The following is a 25,312-nucleotide window of genomic DNA, read 5'->3' on the forward strand; positions in this document are numbered from 1 at the left end:
GCTCCCTAGCTCTGACAGAAATAAGTACTTACGATTTTTAGTGGACCTATATTAACACAAAGCATGTAACTTCGTTTTCTACACTAACCCCCTCCCCAACAAAATAGCAAACAGAACTACTGATTTTGAACTTGAGAATTATAAACCTGGCACGGGAGCTAAGAACTACTTGAATTTTCTAGCTTTGCAAGTCAGACAACCAAGGCCTAAGGAGGCACAGTAGCTATCGAGTTTAGACTGACAGAAGTGTTTGCCTCAGGATCACTTGTGTGTTATCCTTCAAGTCCAACCACTGAGTAGCTAGGGGCTCAAACTCTACTGTCTTCAGATGCACAAGGTCTCCCTAGAGAAGAGGAAGTCTCCCCTGCCTCAGAGAAAAGTACTACAAGAAATCTGGTCTTGCTAGCTAACTATCAGACCTCTTAAGAGTTGTCATATTGGGGTGCCTGGGTGGCGCAGTCAGTTAGGCATCTGACCCTTGGTTTGAGCTCAGGCCATGATCTCAGGGCTGTGGGATCAAAGCCTGCATCGGGCTCCGCACTCAGCGCAGAGTCTGCTTCAGATTCTACTTCCCTCTCCCTCTGCCCCTCCTGCTCATGCTCTAAGTTAAATAAATAAACCTTAAAAAAAAAAGTTCACCTAAGAAAAAAGTTTTCTAAGTTAGAGTCAGTCATGATTTTGTGAAAGGCAACAACTGAGAGGTCGAGTAACCCAGGTAAAAGTGGTAAAATGAATTGGGGTCAGTGGCAATCTATGGGACCAAAACACATGTTGCTAATACCTGCCACTGTACATTAATCTCCTAACATACGGCAGAGCTGGAGCCAGGCAAGTACAATGGATGTGACAATCCAGATTTAGACACTTATCTGTACATAAACCAGCACAAACTGTTGCTTTCTGAGAACTCTATTTTGTATTTGCAGATGTCACTAACATTTTAATTTCTAAGCTACTTATGTCTAGACACCTCAAAAATGCTGGCTGCTGCTTTCCTGCCTAAAGCATTCTTCCCTTGCTGAGGCAATTTGAGTGTTTTCTGTGTGGTATTCTGTGCCTGTAAGAAACTCTCAGGTTACTGTCTTTCCTAAAAGACTGTATCTTTTTTTAAATTAATTAATTAATTAATTTGACAGAGATAGAGATAGCCAGCGAGAGAGGGAACACAAGCAGGGGGAGTGGGAGAGGAAGAAGCAGGCTCATAGCGGAGGAGCCTGATGTGGGGCTCGATCCCAGAACGCCAGGATTATGCCCTGAGCCGAAGGCAGACGCTTAACTGCTGTGCCACCCAGGCGCCCCTAAAAGACTGTATCTTGATATAGGTGTTATACCTTCTCTGAGCAAGTGAAGGAAGAGAGTGAACAGAGGAGTATGGCAAGAAAGCAGAAGACATGTCTGCAAAAGATAAAAGTGGGACTAGAAACCCCCATAAAACCCAACAGGAGAGGGGCACCTGGGTGGCTCAGTCGGTTCAGCGTCTGCCTTTGGCTCACGTCATGATCCCAGGGTCCTGGGATTGAGCCCCACATTGGGCTCCTTGCTCAGCAGAGAGCCTGCCTCTCCCTCTGCCCCTCCCCCTGCTTGTGTGGTCTTTCTCTCTCTCTAATAAAATAAACAAAATCTTAAAAAAAAAAACAAAACCCAATAGGAGATTTACATTGGTCTGTCTGGTCCCGGATACAGGAGAATGGGGAATCATCTGTAGTCTAAGAATGTTCCTGAACATCAAGGGAACTGTGATTATCATCCCACTCAAAGAAAAAGCCTATAGTTGATGAACACTGTATTGCAGAACGGAAATTTGCTGAGACAGTAGAACTTAAAAAAAAAAAGTAAATATGTGAGGTGATGGATGTGATAAGTAACTCAACAGGGGGAGGGGGCTCCTTCCACAATGTATATCAAGTCATCACATTGCACACTTTAAACATCTTAATATTTTGTCAATTGTACTTCAGGAAAGCTGAAAAGAACCAGCCAGGTATCCATCTGGGTGGGGTGCTCACATGAAGCACACACCTGAGGCAGAGCGATGGATGGGATGGTCTCCGCAAGGCTTTACCAGATCAGAGACTTGCTGAGGTAAGTACTTGAGGCTGGAGAAAGTGTAGAGTGTTACAAACAGAATTCAGCTAGGCAGAATTTTAATATGGTTGCCTAAGGTGACTGGTAGTATCTCACATTATCTCTTAGAATCTGTTAACTGACGTAAATAGAGACACTAAAATTAAGGGCCTGTCATTATCGAAATGGAGAAAATTCCCCTCCTTGCCAAAGGGATCCATCAGAACAGCAGCAGAGTTCCGGGAATCGCAGACACAGACAGGCTAGCTAGCCAGCCCAGTGTATTTGGTTTGGCTCTCAGAAAAGAAAAGTGTCAAAAGGGAGAGGGTGAAAAAAAAACAACCCAAACAACTAATAAGAAATCTAATGCTGAAACTGTCAGGGCGGTAAGAACAAGGCTTTGTTGCAGCTGAGATTTTAGTGCTAAACCAGCACAAAGCCTGATCCAGTTCCAGCTCATCTCTCTGGCCAAGCAGGAAGAGAGAAGGAAATTTCCTCCACCACAGTGGCATGCGTTCAATGTACACTCTCTGTCCAGAACTGCTGTCTGCTGTTTCCAGCACCTGGATCTAATCCTGGGGTGAGTGTGGCAGGGAGAGACTGGAAAGCCTCCCACAGGGAACTATGGATCTTGCTTGAGTTTTTCTTTTTTTTCTTTTTTTACTGCCAACCTGATACATTCCCTGGGTGGTGTCTCCTGACTTCTTGGTGAGATGACAAAATGACCCTTGAGTGTGGTACACGTTGTTGGCCCAGTAATTCAGAAGGGCCTTGGAAGGGGTGCCATTACTGACCAAGGCTTTAGAGTCATGTGGACTGTTCTGAGTGACTCCTCTGGGTACACGTGGCCATCTTATGGAGGACCATGAGTAGTTGTGAGGGGCAAGCATAATATAGTGATATAGTAAATATATCATGGAGAAAAAAAAACATGGAGAAGGTTGGGGAAGAGGCAGGCATCTAGAGTTGTATGTAACCAATCTTGGACTGCTAAAGGAAGAAAATATGTGATGTGATTCGAAAGTTCTTGGGGATGGTTGAGGTTGAAAGAAAAATATTCCCATAGCCTCCTAATGCTCAGAAAATTTTGTAGTCAGTGTTTACTTAGGAGAAGGGTGAGAATGAGAGACTCCTGGGATATTTCCAGTCCAGTCTGGCTCAATGAATGCTAAGGCTCACCACACTCATGAGCATAGTTCCCCCAGAAAGTGTGGGCAAAGCCATGGCAGTCCAGAGCTCAAGTGGCCTCACCCAGCTTCATTTCCACATGGAAAGAATGACCAAGCCTGAGAAAGAAAGTCCACACCAAAGCAAGTACTTTATTGAAGAGAAGGATCACCGGATCTTTCCTCTCTCTACTTTTCTTCCTGAGGAAGCAGCTGGAGGGGAGGTGAGCTCAACCTTCAGAAGCAGCCAAGTGAGAAAGTGAGCTCTTCAAGAGAAGATGGAGAAGTCATGGGATCATCCCACCACACAGAACCCAAGGAGGCCAAATAAATACCCCAGCAAGTCCTGCATGTGGCTCTTCCCAAGTACCCCCAGTGCCTACAGGACTGCTGCCTGTGGGCTGCACTCCCCTGGATGGTACCGAAGAGCCAAATGCTAACGGTTCGACTGAGTGTGCAGGGAGCAGGAGAGGTGTTGGCAAAGCTGCAGCCCCGAGGGAAGTTACAGCAACTTTTTACCAAGTAGTTTAAATGATCTACCATGCATTTTCCTCCCCCAAAGAAAGTCACAGTGCTTGGTCTGTGCACAATGCAGAAACCCCACAAGCATCTCTCTGCTGTGATCCATTACTGACACATACTCTGCTCGGACTAGAAGGCAAATGGCCTTGCGGCATCCTGCAGGTGATTTCACATCACTGTAGAAGAATACCGTTATTACTAGGGCCTCCTCTGACTGGCTAAGAGGATCTTCTTCTAAAGGGGGCTTCAAGTGCAAGAGTGGGAGAAGGTCTGAAATGGAAGGAAATGTCCAGTCCCTACTGTGCCACTTAACTTTATATCTTGGGCAGGTCACTTCACCTCTCTGGCCTCAGGCTTCTTGTGTGTAGAAGAAAAAAAAAGGGGGGGGGGGATTCGAAGATCTCTAAATTCTCTCCAGCTTTATCTATGAATAAATATAGCTCATTCCTGATAAAATACCGTTAGAACAGTGATCCCCAACTGAGAGCCTGCAGGCTATTTCTAGTTAGAGGGATTTTTCAGAACTCATGAAGACTTCACATTGTGTCTTCTCTGCGTCTCATCACGGGATGCCAGAAAAAACCTAGTACCTTAATCTTTTTGATGATTCCCTACCTTTCTGCTAGGTGCATCCTAACATCCACCTGTGGTAAACATACTTTTAGGAATAATATCTATTGGTTCAAATTTAGGCTAAATACTCACCAAAGGTTGGTGTGATTTCCCGTATACTCTAGATGTATCAGATAGCCTAAAATCAGAGAATCTGAAGTACAATGATGTTTTATCACCAGGCTTGGGTTACACTGAGAAGGAGATTAATCCAGTTTTTAATCTGGCAATTCGGTCCTTTTTTGCACTTTCCCCAGTTACTCACAGTTCTTATCATTCTGGTGTGTGGGTATCCCAGGCACACAAAGGTAATGACGGCACCATGCTATCTATCCTTCCTGCAAATATCTGCATTTAAAAAGGCAATACTTTGGAGGCATAACTGATTCAAAGGAATAAACTGAACAGTGAAATTTCAGGCACATAGGCAGGAGCTTTAACAAACATCCCATCCTGTTACCTTTAAGCCACCATCACATCATTCTTTTCTGTTAAGTTGGCAATAGGATGTTAGCGCTTGACCTTTGGTTTAGGGATTACATTAGGAAAGCGCAGGATTAGGGGCGCCTAGGTGGTTCAGCTGGATGAGCGTCTGCCTTCCATTCAGGAGATGATCCCAGAGTCCTGGGATCGAGCCCCACCCGGCTCCCTGCTCAGGAGGCTGCTTCTCCTTCTCCCTCTGCTGCTCCCCCTGGCTCATGCTCTCTCTCTTTCTTGCTTACTCTCTCTCTCAAATAAATAAAATCTTAGGGTGAAAAAAAAAAAGAAAAGGGTAAGATTAGGGGCACCTGGTTGGCTTGGTCACTGGAACATGTGACTCTTAAGGGGTTATGAGTTTGAGCTCCATTCTGGGTGTAGAGATTACCTAAAAATAAATTTTAAAAAAAAAGATTTTATTTATTTGACAGAGAGACAGCCAGCGAGAGAGGGAACACAAGCAGGGGGAGTGGGAGAGGAAGAAGCAGGCTCCCAGCAGAGCAGGGAGCCTGATGCGGGGCTCGATTCCAGGACCCTGGGATCACGCCCCGAGCCAAAGGCAGATACTTAACGACTGAGCCACCCAGGCGCCCCACCTAAAATAAATTCTTAAAAAAAAAAAAAAGATTTTTTTTTTAGTCTTTAATCAATCAAAACCTAATCTTTTTTTTTTTTTAAAGATTATTTATTTGTGAGAAAGGGAGAGCACAAGCAGGGGGAGAGGCAGAGAGAGAAGCAGACTCCCTATTGAGCAGGGAGCCCGATCCCAGGACCCCAGGATCATGACCTGAGCCAAAGCAGAGCTTAACCAACTAAGCCACCCAGGTGCTCCTCAAAACCTAATCTTTAGGGCTACTGAACATCACTGCAATTAACAGCAAGATCTATTAAGTGTTAAAATTGAAGGCTCCCTTTTACCAGGAGGGCATGTGCCAGGTAAACAGATTTTCTTTTGCGTCTAGGTGGTCTCTTGTATAAAAATTAGTAGACAAAGCAGTTAAGATAGCATTCATACCATGCAGAACACCTCCAGAAAGTTCCTGATTTCATTCATTCACTAAACAAGTATCTGCTTCGTGTTTTATGTGCCTTTATGTCAATTACACAGCTTTTTAAGAAAGGTCCAGTTACTAAGTTCTTTTCATATAGCATTCTGGATTGAAGTCACCAGCATGCCCTGCAACTCCCCTGAGGGAGTACTCTGTAATTAGTGGGTGTGAGTAACAGATTGTGCAGTACCCCCCTACCTTTTAATAGGCAGGGCCCCATGATTTATTTGGAATGCCGTTTCCAGAGCTTGTTTGAAAGTCAGTTGTTTGAAACCCAGAAACAATTACCTAAGTGGTAGTTAGGTTCCCAAGTAGTCCCCATGAGACTACTGACCAGTAATGCTTGTTATGGGCTGAATCATGCTCCCTCCCCCAACTCACATGTTGAAGCTCTAATCCCATATCCTCAGAATGTGACTGTGCGTGGAGACCTAAAGAGGTATATTTAAAGAGGTAACTGAGTTAGATGAGGCTGTTAGGGTGCGTCTGGTTGTAATGACTGGTGTCCTTGTGAAGAAGGGGAGGAAATCTGGACACAGAGACACCAGGGATGCATGCACATGAAGGAGAGGCCATGTGAGGACACAGTGAGGAGGCAGCCATCTGCAAGCCAAGGACAGAGGCCTCAGGAGGACCAACCTTGCCAACACCTTGATCGTGGACTGCTAGCTTCCAGAACTGTGAGAAATAAATCACTGTTGTTCAAGCCACCCAGCCTGTGGTATTTCGTAATGGCAGGCCTGCAAACTAATACAGTATTGTTGGTGTACGGTGTCGCAGAACTTAACCACCATTCATAACATTTTACATGTTGGAAGACGCCTTCTGGGCTCTAACTCCAGACATCAGAAATACATCTTCGCTTGCTCCAGTGTAAGTGAGTGTGGCCCGGTCCCATCTTCACTTAGCAGAAAACCTCACTTCTATGGCGGTGGCTCCAGCAGCAGGATGTTCTTACGACGGGTGCAGGAGGTTCTCCTAGAGGCTCAGGGAGGAACAGCAGTAACGGCCAGAACAGCAGCTAACAGCCGCTGTGAGGGGCTAGCTCATTCAAGTAGCAGGGACTCTTCAGACTAGTGAATAATACAGGAAGGGAGGTTGTGGCACCATTTCCCCCCTACTCTCCCGAAGCAGGGCATCAAGTTATGGGGCACTGGACAGCCAAGGCAAGAATGGCAGTATTGCCCGTATGTAGAATGAAGACGGCTTATATTTCAGGGTAGCCTTTTGATTTTACACCTAAGAGATCATGCCTCACTGGGAGAGGGGTACACTCCCACACCTTTGTTTTTTCTTAAGTTTGAATAGGTTTCCCTTAGAGAATTACTGTTGCACCCAGCCACTGTTACTACAGGAGCGTTGTGTCCTTTCGGGGTGTTGGGGCAGAAACATGGTTGAGAGCCCCTGGCATACACCACAGGAGATTGTGCCCATAAACAATTAAAGTTACTTCTACTTCTAGACTGCCCCACCAAACCACTGGTAAAGAATTAAATAGTTTGGAAGAAAGCTAAGGGCCATTTATTTCAAAGGCTCTGACGAGACCAAAAAACTGTCATTTCCAAAGTTTCTAAGTTCCACTGGCTTTAAGTTTGCAGTGGCTATGCTGGTCATGGTTTTTTGTTTTGTTTTGTTTTGTTTTGTATCCACAGGATTAATTTTCTTCTTTGCTTAGTTGGGGGAGCATTATCTCTGTAAGATGACATTGGAGACGACAGACCCGTGTTTAATGTACTGGACTGTAGTAATTGTCAAGACTCATTAAAATTCCAAGATGGTAAATAATTGCTCCTGCAGGAGCTCTAGGGAATCAGGAGTGTTAACCTCTTCTCCCATGGGAATACTTTAAACACAAAGGGAAAAATGCAATTAGGGCAGCTAGAAAACATTAAGATCTCTATAAATACAGAGCTTTGTAATTAACAAAATAGTCCATATTCATATTTTAGGACTCTAAAGAGCCCAGTGCAAGACCAAGCTAATAAAAACTAGACTAAAAAAGGTTCTTGCATTTTTCAATGCAAAGCCAAGGACACGAGACCTGAATTCAGAGGAGGTGTTTTATGTTCACTTCTATTTAGCCCAGGCTAGCTGGGGGTAGGTACCAGTAACGAGGACCAAGAGCTATCCTAGTCAGGAAGTGGAGAGAGAGACCCGCAGATATAACAGAAACAGGAGAATTGGGAGAACTACCCATCTCTGAGACAAGTTAAGAAAGAAAATGGTTGGAGGGATCTTTTCTATCAAAGAAAGTTTTGGTCTAGCTAGGTCTCTTAATATTCTCTGATTCTCCACAAGCAAGATTATTCTACATTCTGCACAAAGCCTGTAGTTTTGTCCCCACTGAAGTACATCCTTTCATGTGCACACCGTAAGGCTGCTCTCACACTGGGAGGGAGCTGCAAATAAAGCTTAATAACTGTGTAATTTCAGCTATGTAAGAGGTCCTTATCACCTCTATATCCAAATCCTTTCCTCTTCCTTTCCCCAGCTCAGCTTTTGGGGGTTTTATCAGAAGTAAGGCAACAGTTTTGTGTCCTATGGCCCAGCTTAGCACCCTGTCTGCCCCTATCCTCTCTTGTGGTGTCTGCCTAGCTCTTCCCTATCTTCCTCCCCCCACCTTTTTTTCTGAACAACCTTTTTTCTCTGCCAGATTTTCAACATCCAACTGGCAAGATACTCTGCTCTTTGCAGAAAAAGGTTAATGGCAGCTGTCAGAGGGAGGAGAAAGCGCCAGACTGTGTGAGAGCAGAAGGAGAGAAGCAGTGAGGCTACTCCACAGGGTTTTTCTCATAAATTTGTTAAGACACACACACACACACACACACACACACACACACACACACACACCCACCCCATTCTCAAGCCCAGTTCCGATACAGACACACATTTATCTTCACAGCTCTGCAGTTATTTTTGCTGGATTGCTGGTCTTGCCTTTCTCAGCCTCTCACACTCTGCTGCTCTTAGTTTTTTGGACAAGAGTTCAACATTGGAGCTGAGGAAACAAGTTCAAACATCACAAAAAAGAAGAAAACCAGATCAGAAACAGTCAGGCTGGGAACCAGAACAAAGTTTGTTGCCCCACAAAGAACCATTCTTTTTCTTTCTCTCTTTCTTATTTTCTCTTCCTGCTGCCCCCTATCCCTTGCCCCCCAACAGCTCATAAGTCCATTTGGCTCACTTGTGTGGGACAAGAATCTGTGCAAATGCATTCAAGAGAGAAGAATGAAACGTCATGTTGTGATGGATGATTGATGCCTTCCCTGAGTGAGGGAGAGGACTTTTAGGTTCTGTGCCCAATACTGCCCCAGCATTAAACCCCTCTGATTCACCACCTTGAAAAGAGAGGGATACAAGCCAAAGAGTGATTGATCAAAATCAAGAAAACAAATGGAAGAAGGAATCCAAGGAGAGGACAAGGTCTGAGCCAAGTTTTGGAACAATACTTCCCTGGAAATTAAAAAATGGGACAGAATGCTGGGAAAGGGAGCTGGAATCCAAAGCTCCATGACCCACAGAGCAGGCTGGCTGATACAAGTTCATTCCAGTGTGGTCGGGCCCCTGATGGGAGGCTGGCATTCACGGTGGAAAAAAAGAATTTGTACTCTAAGGACAAATTCCATTTTTAGCTTTTTCGCAGATGCTGCTTATCAGTCAAACTGCTTCAAAAAGTTAAAAAGACACTGGTAGTGGGGTATGATTTTCCTGTTTTCATTTTTTATTAAAGTTGCTTTTTTTTAAAGTTTATTTATTTTTTTAAAAGTAGGCTCCACGCCCAACGTGGGGCTCAAATTCACAACCCCGAAGATCAAGAGTCACATGCTCTTCCGACTGAGCCAGCCAGGCACCCCTCTGTTTTCATTTTAATTTAACTATCATTGACATATTGTGAAATGCATCCATCTTTAAGTGTTCAATTTGATGAATTTTGATAAATCCATACACCCACATAAATTATAGAACATTTCCAACATCCTAGAAAGTCTCTTGTACTCTCTTTTTCAGTCAATTCCTTTGGTAACCAGTGTTCTAATTCTTACCACCACAGATTAGTTTACCCTGTTCACAAATTGTCATATAAATGAAATCATACATTAATTACATTTTATTTTGTACTGGCTTCTTTGGCTTGATAGTATTTTTGAGGTTCATTCGTAAGGTTGCTTGTATTAGTTCATTGTTGTTTATTGCTTAGTAGAATTCCATTACATGATACATGATAGTTAAGAATATCTATTCTGTTAATGAACATGTGGATTGTTTCCAGTTTTGGGTTTTTACAAATAAAGTTGTTATGAATACTCCTGTACACATCTTTTTGTGGACACTGCTCTTGACTTATAGGAGTATATCTAATTTAATAAGAAACTGCCTGATGGTTTCCCAAAGTCTTGTACTACTTTAAATTCTCACCACCAATTTTCTTTATACCAGTATAGATTCACAGATTTCTATTTTATTCAATGGGTTATAATCTATTATCAATATTGATTTTGCTGCTCAAATTCTTCAAAATTTTGTCATTGAGAGCCCCATGTCCTTTGACATACTCTACCACACCTGGTACACTTCCTTACTTTCTGCTATAGTAAGATGTTCTAGATTTATGTTGTGCTATGCCACACACAGCGTTAGACTCAGACATATCTCCAAGGAGTCCTGAATATCTGAGTACTTGGGCAGCAATATTTAGGATCTCCTTAAAATCATTTCTATTTAAATGAACTCTGGTGTTATGGTATTGTTGAGATGTTAAAAAAAAGCCTATGAAACTCATTGTCGTATATACTGGAAGGATGTTTAAGATGTGGCTTATAACTTGATCCCAGATGAGGACCTGCGGGGACTCCTGGTTTGTTTTAATCTTGTAAGACACTACAGACTGCACAACCAATCAAATTTCTTGACAGTGCCTGAGAGCTCACTTCTGGATTCACCTTATTTTTCTCTAACTTCATTTCTCCTTGATTATTAGAATCATGAAGATGGGAATGCAGAGTAGAGGACAGTTCTTCATGAGATTCTGATATCTTCTATTCCTTCAGAGAAGCACTGCTTTGAAACTACTCACTCAATTTGGAGTATTATAAGATTTAGAACTGAGTTTCTGATTATTCATTCCATCCTTTTGGAACATGGTTCCCTTTAGCCTCAAAGCTGAACAAATATAATATTGTGAATATAACTTCTTAATTTTATGATAAGAAGTAAAAATAATATAATGTGAGCTAGAAAAAAAATTACCTCAAAGATAAAATAATGGTCTTTTCGTGTATACAAGATATTTAAAAACAAGCTTTCTTTGGCCATAAACTATCTCAAACGCGACCTGTTCCAAACTTACTTGGTTGTCGGACCTTGACAAGATTGCAGCTAGAGATGAAGTAGCCTTAAACTAACTATTTGAACAATGTATGCCTGGTAAAGTGTAAAGACAGAAAACCAAAGGAATAGGACCCAAATACAAAGTCTTCAAAATATAATCCACATGTATCCATTCACCCACAAACCAAAATTCTGAAAGTGTATACAATTAACTACAGGTATTCCCAAATGAATCTATTTAGTCTTTGGTGACTACACTGACTCTAGCCAGTGTGTGTAAATCACAATACATACAATTTCTTCAAATCAAGGTACTTTGACCCATGAACAATATTATGCTCCAACCTGGTTACCACATTCACTTTCTATGAGCCATTGTGCTGGTGACAAGTTGAAAAGTTGTTCATTGTTGCAGGGAAATCATGTCATACAACACAGAAGTGTATGAATAGGAGAGCCACTGCAGACTTCTAAATGTTTCCTCACCTCATTGTAAAGTTGAATTCAATCACTTGCAGCTATGAGAAAGGTTACACATAGGGGTGTGGTCTTTCTAATATCTGCACCTGCAAATATCTGGGGTGTCCCACCTTGTTCTATCCTTCTGAAACCAAGGAGATGATATGTAGCACATGTCTGATACAACCTTTTAAAGACTTATGTTACACTAATTGTTATCCCTCCCAAATACACCAAGACCCAAATTCTTGAGCTCAATGAAAATAAATCCGAAAATTTAAAGCTTCTAATTGTCTGAATATACTGACAGGTTTTAGTTGAAAATGCCCCACAATTTTCACAGTTCTATAATACTTGCCCCAAGAACCAATAACTCCTTGAGTAGATATTATTCATATGTTAGCTAGTGTCAATGCTGTAGTCAGGGAGACACTAACAAGATTTCCTGCCCAAGGGCTAGCAAGAAAATGGTTTGGCAAAGAAATGAAGGCACCTTATGTAGGAGAAGCGGTAGAAGTGTAGTGTGGGAAACACAGACCTGGAATTGCCATTACGAGCTGTGATTCTGGAAGATAACAGATAGTGGTCAAATATGAGACTAAAACAAACGGCGAAGAGGTTCAAATCTAAAATTGAACTAATAAAACTTTTTCTTCATGCTAGCCACTTTGTACCATAATAGCATTCTACTTTGACAATACCTCAATCTATTTTTTCAGAGAAAGCTTCTTTAGGGCTCCAGAACTATATGTAAAATGGTATAAGATATATACTTAATTGAAAAAACTTCAACAATGTCTCTCTTTCCAATACTAAATGACTAGAATCTGTTCAGTAATGAACAGAAAGATAGCCTAAGTAGTTTGATACAATTTATTTCAAATTTATATCACACTAAATAATACTGTGTATTGTTTATGGAAATAAATATGAGCTTTTTAATTAAAAGGTAAAAATGTGGACTGCAAAAATGCATACCAGTTTTGGATGGCGATTGCCACTGTAGGTAAAAAAGAAAAATGCAACGGAGAAGGGGTATGAAGACTTTAACTATATTTAGCATTAAAAAAACCCTGAAGTGGATATAACAAAGTAATTGTTAATTCTGAGTATAAAGCTGATGTTATATTAATCTCTATACTTTTTCTGAATGCTTAAAATATTTCATTAAAAACAATTTGGTACAACCATACATAGAGCAGAAAATATGGACCAAAACTGCAACTAAATATATATAATATAAAAAATGGCAACTATAGGTTTTCTCAATCTTCTGCAAAAATATTTTGTGATTCTTAAAATATATAAACTTAAGAATGCTCTCTTAGGTAACAACATGGATATAAAATGATAGGAAGCCTGAAATTAAGAAAGCCCAGATATGACTAGAGATGTAGGGTCAGAATTTTTCATGTTCGAGATTTCAGAACAAGTGAAAATTCCGAAGGTGATGGGGGCTCATCAGGCAGAGTCTTAGTACATAATAAACAGTGAGGAACTATCACCTACCACTTATCATCTCCCATGAGGCTGACTCCAGTAGCACTAATGTACAGGATAACAGCTTGTCTGTTATCCATGTACCCATCTATCAAGTTCAATCCAATCAAAACTAACGTATCACACCCAAAGACAGCTCCAGAGAGTATAAAATTTGGGGGCAGACTTACAAAATTCAGAAATTAAAAGTCTCTGCTGTGAACAGTTTCAAGGCAGAGCCTAGAAAGAATTCATCACATTCTACCATCTAGTTATCCTAGAATTATCATTAAGCTAGCAACCTATTAAGTTTGATAGGTTAAAAAAAAACCTTGGGGCCCCTGGGTGGCTCAGTCGTTAAGCGTCTGCCTTCAGCTCAAGGCGTGATCCCGACGTTCTGGGATCGAGCCCCACGTCAGGCTCTTCCGCTGGGAGCCTGCTTCTTCCTCTCCCACTCCCCCTGCTTGTGTTCCCTCTCTCGCTGGCTGTCTCTATCTCTGTCAAATAAATAAAATCTTGAAAAAAAAAAAAAACCTTAATAGTGCTATGGGTCTACATAAACTTCTACCTTTCAAAAAAGGGATGTTTTTATTAGAGTAAGTCAATGTCAGTTCTGTCAACTTTATGCAGCACCAGGAATAAAAATGATATCAAGCCTTGCATATCCTAAGTGGACTCTTACAGAATCTATACAATGATAAGACTTTACTTCCTAATAATTCTACTGGATGTCATAGTATGTTTGTTAGAAAGATGAGGGGCAAGATAGTCCTCCCTCTATGGTACAGGAATGTGGGGACCGGCAAGGTTTGAGGGTAGAGCAGTAGCACTAGAGAAGTCTATCCATACTCTAGGCCCTGTTTGAGCACAAGCGCTGATGGCTGCCATGAGAAGATAGGCACCCAGGACGCACTTGCCCCCTGGACTCTTGTCTGATATAAGGCAAAAATCATGTGCTGGAGAACGCAAGAAACCCTTTAGTGCTAGAGCCTGACCTTGCTCTGACAAGAATAGCTGTGTGCTGTGGGGGGCAGAGCAGGAAACCCGCATGACCCCTATTCCTAGGCAAAGACTGGCTGCCACTACAGTAGTAAAAAAATCTATCCTACCTCCTGCATTGACAATAGGCAAAGAAATCTATCATCAGAGAAGAGACAGGGAGTCCACTATGCCCCCATATTCTGAACTGATTCAAAGCAGAAGTCTGCTGCTACCAGGGAAGGGCAGGAAGTCTTTCTGCAATCTAGACCTTGCACTAAATTGTAGGGAGAATTACCTGTCACTGGGGGTGGGGCAGGAACATTGAAACTGAGGCTGCGTAAGACTGAGTCTGGAGCAGAAAAATGAAGAAACCTCCCCTTATCCCACCATGAGTACTGGACTGAGAAACAAAAGCAGTTTGCTACTTGGAGANGGGAAAGAGCATATAGAAAGAGCCCTCCGTGACACAGGCACAGGGAACTTACTGAAAGCTGAGAACAAAGCAGGAAAACAAAACAAAAATCAATACTCTAGAACTTATATTAAAGACACAATAGTAGTAACTCACTGGAAAATTTGAAGCCTATAGCAAAAACAAAACTCAAATGCAGCTCAATTACTGACTTATGTGACTCAGTCCCCATTGCTAATGGACTGATGGAAGAGGAATGCCTATTTTCAGACATAAATATTATTGACCTCAGTTTCAACTGTTCTTTCACATATAATATTTACCATTTAATAAAAAAATTATGAGACACACAAAAAACACACATGAACTTGAAGACAGATCAATGGAAATGATCCAAATTGACAGTAGGCATCTCTAAATATAACATGAAAGACAAAACAAAACGAAACAGAACAGACATCCAAAAGATGTGGGACAAGATCAAATGATCTAACAAATATGCAACTGTAGTTACCGGAGAAGAGAGAAAGGGGTAAAAACATATTTGAAGAGATAATGGCCAGGAGTTTTCTAAAATTAAGGAAAGACAACAAAACACAGATCCAAGAGATTCAGAGATCCAAAAGAGGATTTTAGTCCAGACAGCAAATATAAAGAAAAACACAAGTAGGCACATTATTTTCAAATGGCTGAAAACAAAAGATAAAAAAAAAATCTTGGAAGCAGTCAGATAAAAAAGAAACATGACCAAGAAAAAATATATACATGAATATAAAAGACTTTTCATCTGAAACTATGGAAGCAAGATGAAAATGTAACAGCATCTTTAAAGAATTAAAAAACAAAACAGTCAACCTAGAATTCTATATCCAGAGAAGGGTATCTTTCGGAAAGAAGGCATATTAGTTTGCAAGGCTGCTAGATGAAGTACCACAGACTGGGTGGCTCAAAAACAAAAATGTATTTCCTCACAGTTCTGGAACTTAGAAGTTCAGATCAAGGTGCTGGCAAGGTTGGTTTCTTCTGAGGTCGCTCTCCTTGGCTTTCAGATGACTGCCTTCTTGCTGTGTCTTTACATGGTTTTTTCCTTTGTGATCACATACTTCTAGCGTCTCTCTGCAGGTTCGAATCTCCTCTTCTTATATGGACACCAGTCAGATAGGATTAGGGCCCACCCTAGCAGCCTCATTTTAACTTAATTACCTCACTGAAGGCTCTCTCTCCAAATACAGTCACATTCTGGGAGTTAGGGCTTCAATATACAAATTTGGGGGGATATAATTCAGCTCATACCTCATCTCCACACCCCCCAAATTCATGTGTTTCTCACATTAACCCTCATCCCAACAGCCCACATTATTAACACATTAATAATGTGTTTCACACATTAACCCTCATCCCAACAGCCCACATTATTAACACATTAATAATGTGTTTCACACATTAACCCTCATCCCAACAGCCCACATTATTAACACATTAATAATGTGTTTCACACATTAACCCTCATCCCAACAGCCCACAAGTCTTAACTAATTTCAGCCTCAAAATCCCGAATCTCATCTAAATCAAATGTGGATGAGACTCAAGGCATGATTCATCCCGAGGCAAAAATTCCTCTCTAGATGTGAACCTGCTGAAATCAGATAAATCATCTGCTTCTAAAATACAATGGTAGGACAGGCATAGGTTAGACATTCCTATTCCAGAAGGGGTCATGGGTTCCAAGCCAAGTTCAAAACTTTGCAGGGTACACTCCATTAGATTTTAAGGCTCAAGAATAATCCTCTTTGGCTGGATGCTCTGTCCTCCAGGTCCACTGGGGTGGCAACTCCACCCACCTGGCCCTGGGTGATAGCCTCATCTACTGAAACCTAGGAGATAGCCCTGCCCTCTGGAACCAAGGTGGAAGAGATAGCCTTGCCTCCTAGATCTGTGCCCGGTGCTGGTGGAATATATGCTATCTTCAAGAAACTCTTTTTATATATAAAGACCCAGATAGTTTAAAAGCAAATATATGGAAAAAGATATACCATGCATACACTAACCTAAAGAAAGCTGGAATGGTTATGTTACTGTCACAGAATAATAAAAGAATCAATTCATCAAGAAGACATAACAATCATTAATTTGTATGCACTCAGTAACAGAGCTTCAGGATACATAAAGCAAAAACCAGTAAGAAAAATAAGGAAATCTGTAAGTTTAGTTTGTATGGTAGCCAGCTTCTAAAAAGGCAAAGGAAACAAAACAATTCTGTAAATCTTCAGATATAAGGCTAGGTTTCTATAGGCTGGGCAGTTGCAGGTTACAGGGTTATGACTCAGGATGAGTCTGAATGGTTCCTGACCTCAAGAGTAAGCTTATCCAAAGCTACTGAATGGCACTGAGGAAACTGTCTCGGGTTGCTCAATAGATAAATAATCAGCTAAGTATATACTAAACATTCTATACACATAATACGGTGCTAGGCACTTAAGAAATACAAGACATGGTTCTGGCAGTGAAGAAACTTTCCTAGTTGGAGAAATAAGAATCTCAAATATGAAATACAAACTAATAAACTATGCAGAACTCACTAGAATTCACTCACTCATTCCAATTACTGAGCAAGTGGTACTTGTTGATGTGGTACCAATTTTAAGATGAGAATTATATAGTTCATGTCTTTAACAGACAGAAAGGCTAGAATGGGAAGACGGATATGAAAACAAGTAAGTATATATGTTGTAGGTACTACAGAAACCCTAAGGAGAGAGCGGTACATTCTGCCTAGGGTTTCGGGAATGGATACATAGAAGAAATGATGTCTGAGTTGAGCTTAAAAACTCAGATCCCTATTTAGGTATTGCCCAGGGAGACAAGGTAGGGAAGGGCATATTAGGCAGAAGGATCAATAGGAGCAAAAGGGCAGAAGTATAAAAACTTTAAGTAGTTTAAAACTAAGTGGCTGGGTAAGGTTCAAGGCTAGGATGAGAAGAGATGTACATTTAATAAACCGGCCAATGAAAGAAAACCTTGTAGGATATGATAAGGAGTATGGAATTTATCCAATCTGTCTCTTATTCATTCAACAAATATTTATTGAGCAGATACTATATGCTAGGCATTATTCTTGGGATAGACACGGCTCCTGTCCTGTGCTCATGAGGGTGTTATTAGGGGGGAGGCATGGTGGCAGTGAAAGGCACTGGACACACATAGTTGGATAACACAAATGTCAGCTGCAGAGGGCTCTACAACCCCCAAAACAAAAATGTAAACACCACACACACACACAAAATAAACCAATGTGCGTATTTGGCAATGATTCGGGTCTTATGTTTCTTGGGCTTCAAAAACTAAAGTAAACCTTGATCATAATACTTTCATAGACCAATCATTTTGTAGAATTAGGGGTCATCCTTCTCAATAGCCTGCACTGTCCCTTGAATTCTTACTTGTGGTGAGCTGGCAGAAAATTGGTTGGTTTCTCCACCAATCTTTAGCAGCTAAGGAGAAGCTTATGGAAGGTGGTGTTAGTTGCTGGATTCCTTTACAGATGGCCTAAGTCCCTGTTTCTCAGAGTTCTCAGGGAAGCCTGCTAAAGACACAACTTCACACACCTCAAGCAATAACTTCAGTGACTGAAGCACATTCTGAGTCAAGAAGAAACATATTAACACAATTCATGTATATGAGCAAAACTCTTTTGATGATTACAGTAGCTTGATCGTAACATAATGTATGATGGCAAGCCTATTAATGAATTCTTGGTTTCCTTCACTTAAAACTTTCTGAGAAATTCTTAGTTTGAAATTTCCTATTTTGGTCTCACCCTGGAGATATTTTTTTTTTACCTTAGAAACTGTTATACAAAGAAATAATTTAATGCCAGTTCACTTTTGATACATCACTATGTCCGTGCTTTAAGAAGCACTGTTCTTCTTTTTTTAAGATTTTATTATTTATTTGCCAGAGAGAGAGAAAGAGAGAGAGATAGAGCACAAGCAGTGGGGAGGGTCAGAGGGAGAGGGAGAAGCAGATTCCCCGCTGAGTTGGGAGTCCTGATACGGGCTCGATTCCAGGACCCTGGGATCACAACCTGAGCTAAAGGCAGACGCTTAACTGACTGAGTCCCCCAGGCGCCCCAAGAAGCACTGTTCTTTTATAGAATTTCGAAGTAAAGATTTTTAAAATTAACTAGGCACGCATTCTGCTTCCAGTGGGCTTTCAGTTGCATTTTCACTACATGGCTATTAATATCCAAAGGCGCTATTAGGAATCCAATTTCATACTGTTCTTTACATTCTTCCCTCTTTCAAGAAGAGAGAATTTAAAACTTATGGCAACATGCTAAATTTGAGAGGTAGGCCTTACCTTTACTCATTAAATAAGTAAAATATATAACTAATTAGGCTGTTAAATATGTCTACTATGAGGCAATGTCCATATCATGGAGAAGTAAGTACAGCTCTAAAACTCCAATCTGCATTTCTTGATCTGTGGGTTGACATTGCTGTCTTTAACATTATACCATGGAAGTGTCTGTATTTAACACAATTTTCCTTCACATATTATGAGTAAACAAACCATATTTAACAAATTACAAGGACTTAGCTGGAAAATAGCATATACCTTCAAAATTCTAGAGAATTTAAGTAAATTTACAACATGAGTGCAATTAAGTCTCTCACTTGGTATGATCGTAGCCTAGTCAGGGATATCATCAACCCCTCTGTAAACTAGGAACCAAAGAAGCTCAGAGTTAATGTTTTAAAAACTGTTCTATTTCTCTTTTTCTGTGTTTATTCAATTTTTCTTTCCTTCACTTTCCATGTGTATTCTTTATAGTTATCCTCATCCATTTTTATTTAAAAAAAAAAGATTTTATTTATTTGAGAGAGAGAGCACACTTGCAAGCACGAGTCAGGGGAGGAAGGGTAATGGGAGAGAGAAGCAGACTCCCCACTGAGCATGGAGCCCCACGAGGGGCTCAATCTCATGACCCTGAGATCTTGACGAGCCGAAATCAAGAGTTGGACACTCAACTGACTGGGTTACCCGGGCGCCCCATCTGTTTCCTTTATCCTCAGCTTTTGTGTCCAGACTAGCCTTTCTTTATCGAACAACAACAAAAAAATCACAATATGAACAAAAGAGAAACACTGGATTTTTACAGGGAACAGTATGTAGAAAATGTAGCATGGGAAGCACCTAAACTAATTCATCTAATGGTTCTTTCACTTAAAAACTTCGTGTGTTGTAACCCACTGTTCCCTACAGACAACTGCAAATACTTGCTACTAACTTGTCAGGAATCCTTTATCCAGGGGCACCTGGGTGGCTCAGTGAGTTAGGCAACTGCCTTCGGCTCAGCTCACAATCCCAGAGTCCTGGGATTGAGCCCCGCGTCTGGCTCCCTGCTCACTGGGGAATCTGCTTCTCCCTCTCCCTCTGACCCTCCCCACTTCTTGTACTCGATCTTTCTCTCAAATGAATAAATCAAAAATCTTAAAAAAAAAAAAAAAAGAACCCTTTATCCAAGTATCCTTAGCTCAGATTTTCTTTCAGTGACCATAATTATTAGTGGTCATCACTTTTATGAAATAAAGTATGGCATGTTAGCAGACTGTCTTTAACCCTCTCCTTTTTTTCTCAAAGATTTATTTGAGAGAGAGAACACGAGCAGGGGGAGGGGCAGAGCGAGAGGGAGAGAGAGAGAATCTCGAGCACACTCCGAGCTGAGCATGGAGCCCGACTTGGGGCTCCATCTCAAGACCCTGAGATCGTGACCTGAGCAGAAACCAAGGGTCGGACCTTAACTGACTAAGCCACACAGGCACCCCAACCCTCTCCATTCTAAGCAGTCCTTCCTGAAACCTGAGTAAGTCACACTGAGGGAAGAATAAAGGGGTACTTCCTGCAAACAATAATTCCTATTATCTGTTGAAGAACTGCCTGTTGCTACGAATCTTGAATCTGAACACTGAACTTCCCAAGGGAGCTCCTATTGCACCAACCTAGGCAGCAGCTGAATTTTAACAGGGTCTTGTCAAAGTTCAAGTGAGGGACTTACCTGTTCCTGGGTCATCTTCTGCAGCTCATTCTCCCAGGTTGCCTGGTCATCATCCAAGTTATAGGAAGCTGGTGGAGTGAGTCCACGAAGGATCAGGGGGTCTCGGTCATGGCAGAGGGCTGTCAGGTGTCCAATATACAACTTTAATTTGCTTCTATTTTGGTCAAGTTCTAAGAGGGGCTGGATGATCTGAAGTGAAAAAATTGAGGAAAGTCAAGGTCATTCTGAAACAAGAAGTTCAAATATCTTCATGCCTCCCAAGTCAAAGAAAGCGGACCAAAGACTAAAGCTCCTCTAAGCACCACTGAATCTTTAGGATTATAAAAAGATACAGCTCCACACACTTGCACATTTACACTGTCACACCCAACCATTTCTGGGAGACAGGCAGGGAATGTCGGCTCAGTCTATCAACATGAAACTGAGAGTTCCGTATTTAGGCAGGGGATTAAACACAGGACTAACTTGTTTTTACAGAGATGACATTCCTGATACAGAAAGACTCCAGTTACCTCACAATTTCTCTTCCCATTTATTTATGAGTGGTTACAAAAAACTGCTAGTGAAATTTGCTCACTGAAAGCCTGGACAACATACGCTTCATGTGTTCCTTCACCTCCTGGAATGGAAGAAAAATTTTGTCTCTGGAGAAGGTGCATGTTTTTTTTGGCCATGAGATGTGATGAGTGAACTCATTACTAAATCTGCCTCACCCTGGCTTAAGCTCCCCTCATTCATTTCACAGAGCTATCTGATATTCTTTTTAAATAGTGATTGATAAATTCTTATATAATGCCAAACACCTGACTCACAGCCAAGGCCTCTAAAATTCTCTCAGTTGTAACACCGGTTTGATGTTTTTCTTGAAGAACAGTCCTGCATTAAAAAAAAAAAATCTGTTTTTGGTATTTCCTTTACCCTGGGTGAATAACTATCCCTTGACTCCCTCTGGAAACACATTAAATGACAGATGGCTTCTGCCCCAGAATTTCATCTGACAGCCCTCATGACAGTACTCTGGTCAGGTACTTGGTAGCTGGTCAAAGGCTGGTGTGCTTAGGAAGAGCTGGGCCTGATCTCACATCTCAGAATGCTGAAATGTTCGAGCAGCATCTGCTTGATACACAGAGGCTGTGAGAGCTGCGAAGCCTCACCAAAATGCTAGCAATTCTCAGAATGTTCCCCAGGCTTAAAAGGCAGAGGTCTGCACCTGTTGTAAGTCGCTAGACTGGCATTTTCCATGCACAGGACACCTCTGACCCACCTAATGAATAAGGAGCTCAGTAATCTTCATTTACAGAAACATGGACTGGTAATACTTTCAAAAGTGACATCGATTTCTCCCTTGCCTTCTCAGAGGCCTGCTCCTGCTGCTTTCCTTTGTTTCTCTTTCAGAGTTCTTAAATGAACAAAATTTCATATTTTTTATTATGACATCAATACATATTTTACTCTGAAAAATATGGGGAAAAAGTATAAAAGAAATAATAAAATAGGCTATAAGTGTTCCATAAGACTACCATTTGTAACACTAATTTTCTTCTAAGTCTTTTTATAAACTTCTATAAATCAGCTTTTAAAAGTATCACACTTCATATTTTGCTTGATGCAGTGTTTATCCATTCAATGTTATGAGTACTATTCAAACATCATGTATTCCTGGAAAACCTGGTTTTTAATGGTTGCTTTATAAATAAATCACATATCCTCTGTTTCTGATGTTATTTCCATGAAATAATTAAGAGAGCTTAGTGGCTAAAATAATCTTTAGCTTACAAAAAAGATCAGAATTCCAAGTGTAGGCCTATGTAGTATTACACATTATAGAAATAAAAGCCTGGCTACACAAACCAGAGAAACTACATCAATTTAGCATTATTTTATTTTTAAAACTCACATACACAATTCTTTAAGGATAAAGGTTAAACACTTTGGTGCTCATGTGGAAAGTTCCTGGGCTCTCTAAGAGACCCCTAAGAGCAGGCTCATGGTACCAGTTCTGTGCTGGCATTTCCTACCTATGATAGATATATCAACACTGCCAATCACAGAAGGAAGGGACCGTTTCCCTTTTTTCTTTTTTTAAGGATTTTATTTATTTTTTCATTCGAGAGAGATAGAAAGTTGGTGGGGGGGTTGATTTAGAGGCAGAGGGAGAAGCAGGCTCCCCGAGGAGCAGGGAGCCTGAAGCAGGGCTCCATCCCAGAACCCTGGGATCATGACCTGACCTCAAGGCAGACGCTTAACTGACTGAGCCACCCAGGTGCCTAGGAAGGGACTGTTTCAATAAAGCAGAGGATTTGGACAGTGGGGAAGTTGGATAATTTTTTCACAAACATCACCAATCTCTTGAAACAAGAACTGTATTTTATTTCTGACCACAAATCCAAATTCACTGCAGAAAATTTTATAGAGAATTCTAAAGCAAAATCTATAAAAGCAATTTAAAAAGCAGTATTCTTTTAAATGAATTCACACTTTGCACTTCAGTAACTAAACTGCCTATTCATGGTTCTATTACCACACACCACATCCCTGAGGCCTCCAAGCAATGTAGCCCTATTTCATTTTACTTTTTTTTTTTTTTTTTTAGATTACCCTTGTCTACCTTCACAGACACATTGATAACAAATTCTGGGGAGGTTCACTTTTGGGATTTCCACTTATTCCCATTCTGCGTGTGTGTGTGTCAATAGTTGTTATCACATTTGGGCTGAAAGGCCAAAAAAGCTGGTATCTTAGGTAATTAATGTTTGAATGGGCAAACTGGCATAAGAAAGTATGACCACAGAGGGAGGGGACAATGGGATAAATGGTAGTAATGGAGAAGTCAAATTTCTTGTAAGTAAATGGAATTTAGAAAGATACTACCTCACCACTATATGACTTGAGATGAAAAAATTTACATTTACATTCTTTGATTATTCTTAATCAAAGATAAATTTCAAGCTGATTTAAATGCATTTCATGCTGAAGTGCTAACTGATTAAAAATCATGTCTTTTGCACTCTAGAATTTTTCAAAGTCCAAATTGCAAAGTTAAAAAATGATGGAATTTGACATTTTTTTCCAGGATAAAAATTCATTCCATGTAATAGCCCAGATTTCTGTCCCTTCTTTCCATGCCAAAGGGAACTCCTTGAAAACAAAACAAGACAAAACAAAACCCACAGAGTTTACTATGTGAAAGCACAGGAAACAGCCTAAATAGCACAGTTCCCAAATCTACCCACTAAAAAAATCCCTTTGGCCTCTCTGGGACACATTTAACCATGTCAATCATGTGGGAAATGCCCTTATCTCTTCCTTTTTCTCTCTATCTGACTTGGGCAGGCCACTTAGAAAAGAAATTGCATTTCCCACAAGGTAGAACTGCCACTGCCTAATCTCAAGAGGGAAGAGGGACACTTGCCAAGTAGAATGAGGATGCCTTACAGGATCCATAAGTTATGTCTTTTGTCCACATACCACCTCAGTACATTAGCAAGAAGTCCTACCAAAAACTATGACAAATGTGGTCAGGCCACGTTAGTTCCATAGCTATGGAGAACAACAGTTATACACCTTTTTTTGGCAAAAAGGAAGTTAAAAAATGAACCTGTCAAGACAACTTCTGTTTGTATCAAATATAATGCCAAATGGCAATATTCCCCCAATCCTATATTTACCAAATTGTTAAGGAAAACACTTTAAAGTGTAAAAAGGTATGAGACTTTTTGGTTGACGTACTGATAGCTTTGTTTCTTCATGCAAGGATTTATTTGCTTATGTACTGGGTTCTCAAACTGACTCCACAGACCAGTGTTTGATGACATATGGTGACAGAGGACAGTGATCTTCTGAGGTGTTTATTTTAACCTCTTTTCCACTTAAGTGAGATTAGATGGGTAAAAGGTCTTCTGGAAGACAGATGAGTTGCTCCTGTATTGTTGTATGTAGACGGTAACTGAAAATTCCACAGTATGCCATTTCTGCGACCCATTTATCTATGATATCTGAACACACTTTCCTAGACCATTTGACTCTTCAATACAAGGATGGAATGTGCAGAGTGAAAGACTCCTAACCAGTCCATTGTATAGCCTGCTTTTCAGTTCCCATTCTGTTTCTGTGTCAGACGTTCACTCTAAGAATAAGTTAGTTGGTTGAAACACATTCGAGGAATGAACTCATTTTGAAAGGAACGGTGTATCTTCATCATAAAAACTGAGTACTATTTGATACTTAAGGTATTTGCTCTTGGGGTAACTAATATTTTGTTGTTCGGAAGATACCATTTCTTTAAAAAAGCTATTGTTTATTGATCATTTACTGTGTTCCTTGTAAATTATTTTTAAATTTACTATGATTCGTCTGTGGCTAGCTGACTGCCCTTAGTTGGCTACAAAATCTTTTTCTTCTATCTGCTGCTAAAGCCTTCAGAGGCAGATTCAACTGTCCATATATTAACAGCATGAAAGCTAGTGGTAGTTCTGATATCTCACTGGGTTACCATTATACTTCTGTCCCCCAATGTAGGCACATCAAGATAGTCCCAGAACAACTAACATATTAACTTCCCAGAGACATTACTCTCTTAGTTGCATTCTTGTCCAGTTAGCAGAGAGCTAACTCCGAAAAGTAAAAAAGGAAGAAAATAAAATACACCAATCTAGTCTCAAAGTCTTTTTTCCTCTTAATAACTAATGAAGTTTATCTTCTTGAC

The 25,312-nt window shown here is 40.7% G+C and overlaps 1 protein-coding gene across 5 annotated transcripts in view; it reads right to left on the reverse strand.

Moving 5' to 3' along the window:
• ERC1 (ELKS/RAB6-interacting/CAST family member 1) overlaps positions 1–25,312 on the reverse strand; it is a 555,538-nt gene that overhangs the window by 21,636 nt on the left and 508,590 nt on the right. For all 5 annotated transcript variants that reach the window (XM_040642009.1, XM_040642008.1, XM_040642006.1 and 2 more), the window contains one exon: positions 20,608–20,796. In XM_040642009.1, coding sequence (XP_040497943.1) covers positions 20,608–20,796 — 189 coding nt within the window. The remainder of the gene's footprint in view (positions 1–20,607; positions 20,797–25,312) is intronic.

The sequence above is a fragment of the Ursus maritimus genome, unplaced genomic scaffold (genome assembly GCF_017311325.1).
Source record: "Ursus maritimus isolate PB19 unplaced genomic scaffold, ASM1731132v1 scaffold_26, whole genome shotgun sequence".
NCBI classification, from domain to species: domain Eukaryota; kingdom Metazoa; phylum Chordata; class Mammalia; order Carnivora; family Ursidae; genus Ursus; species Ursus maritimus.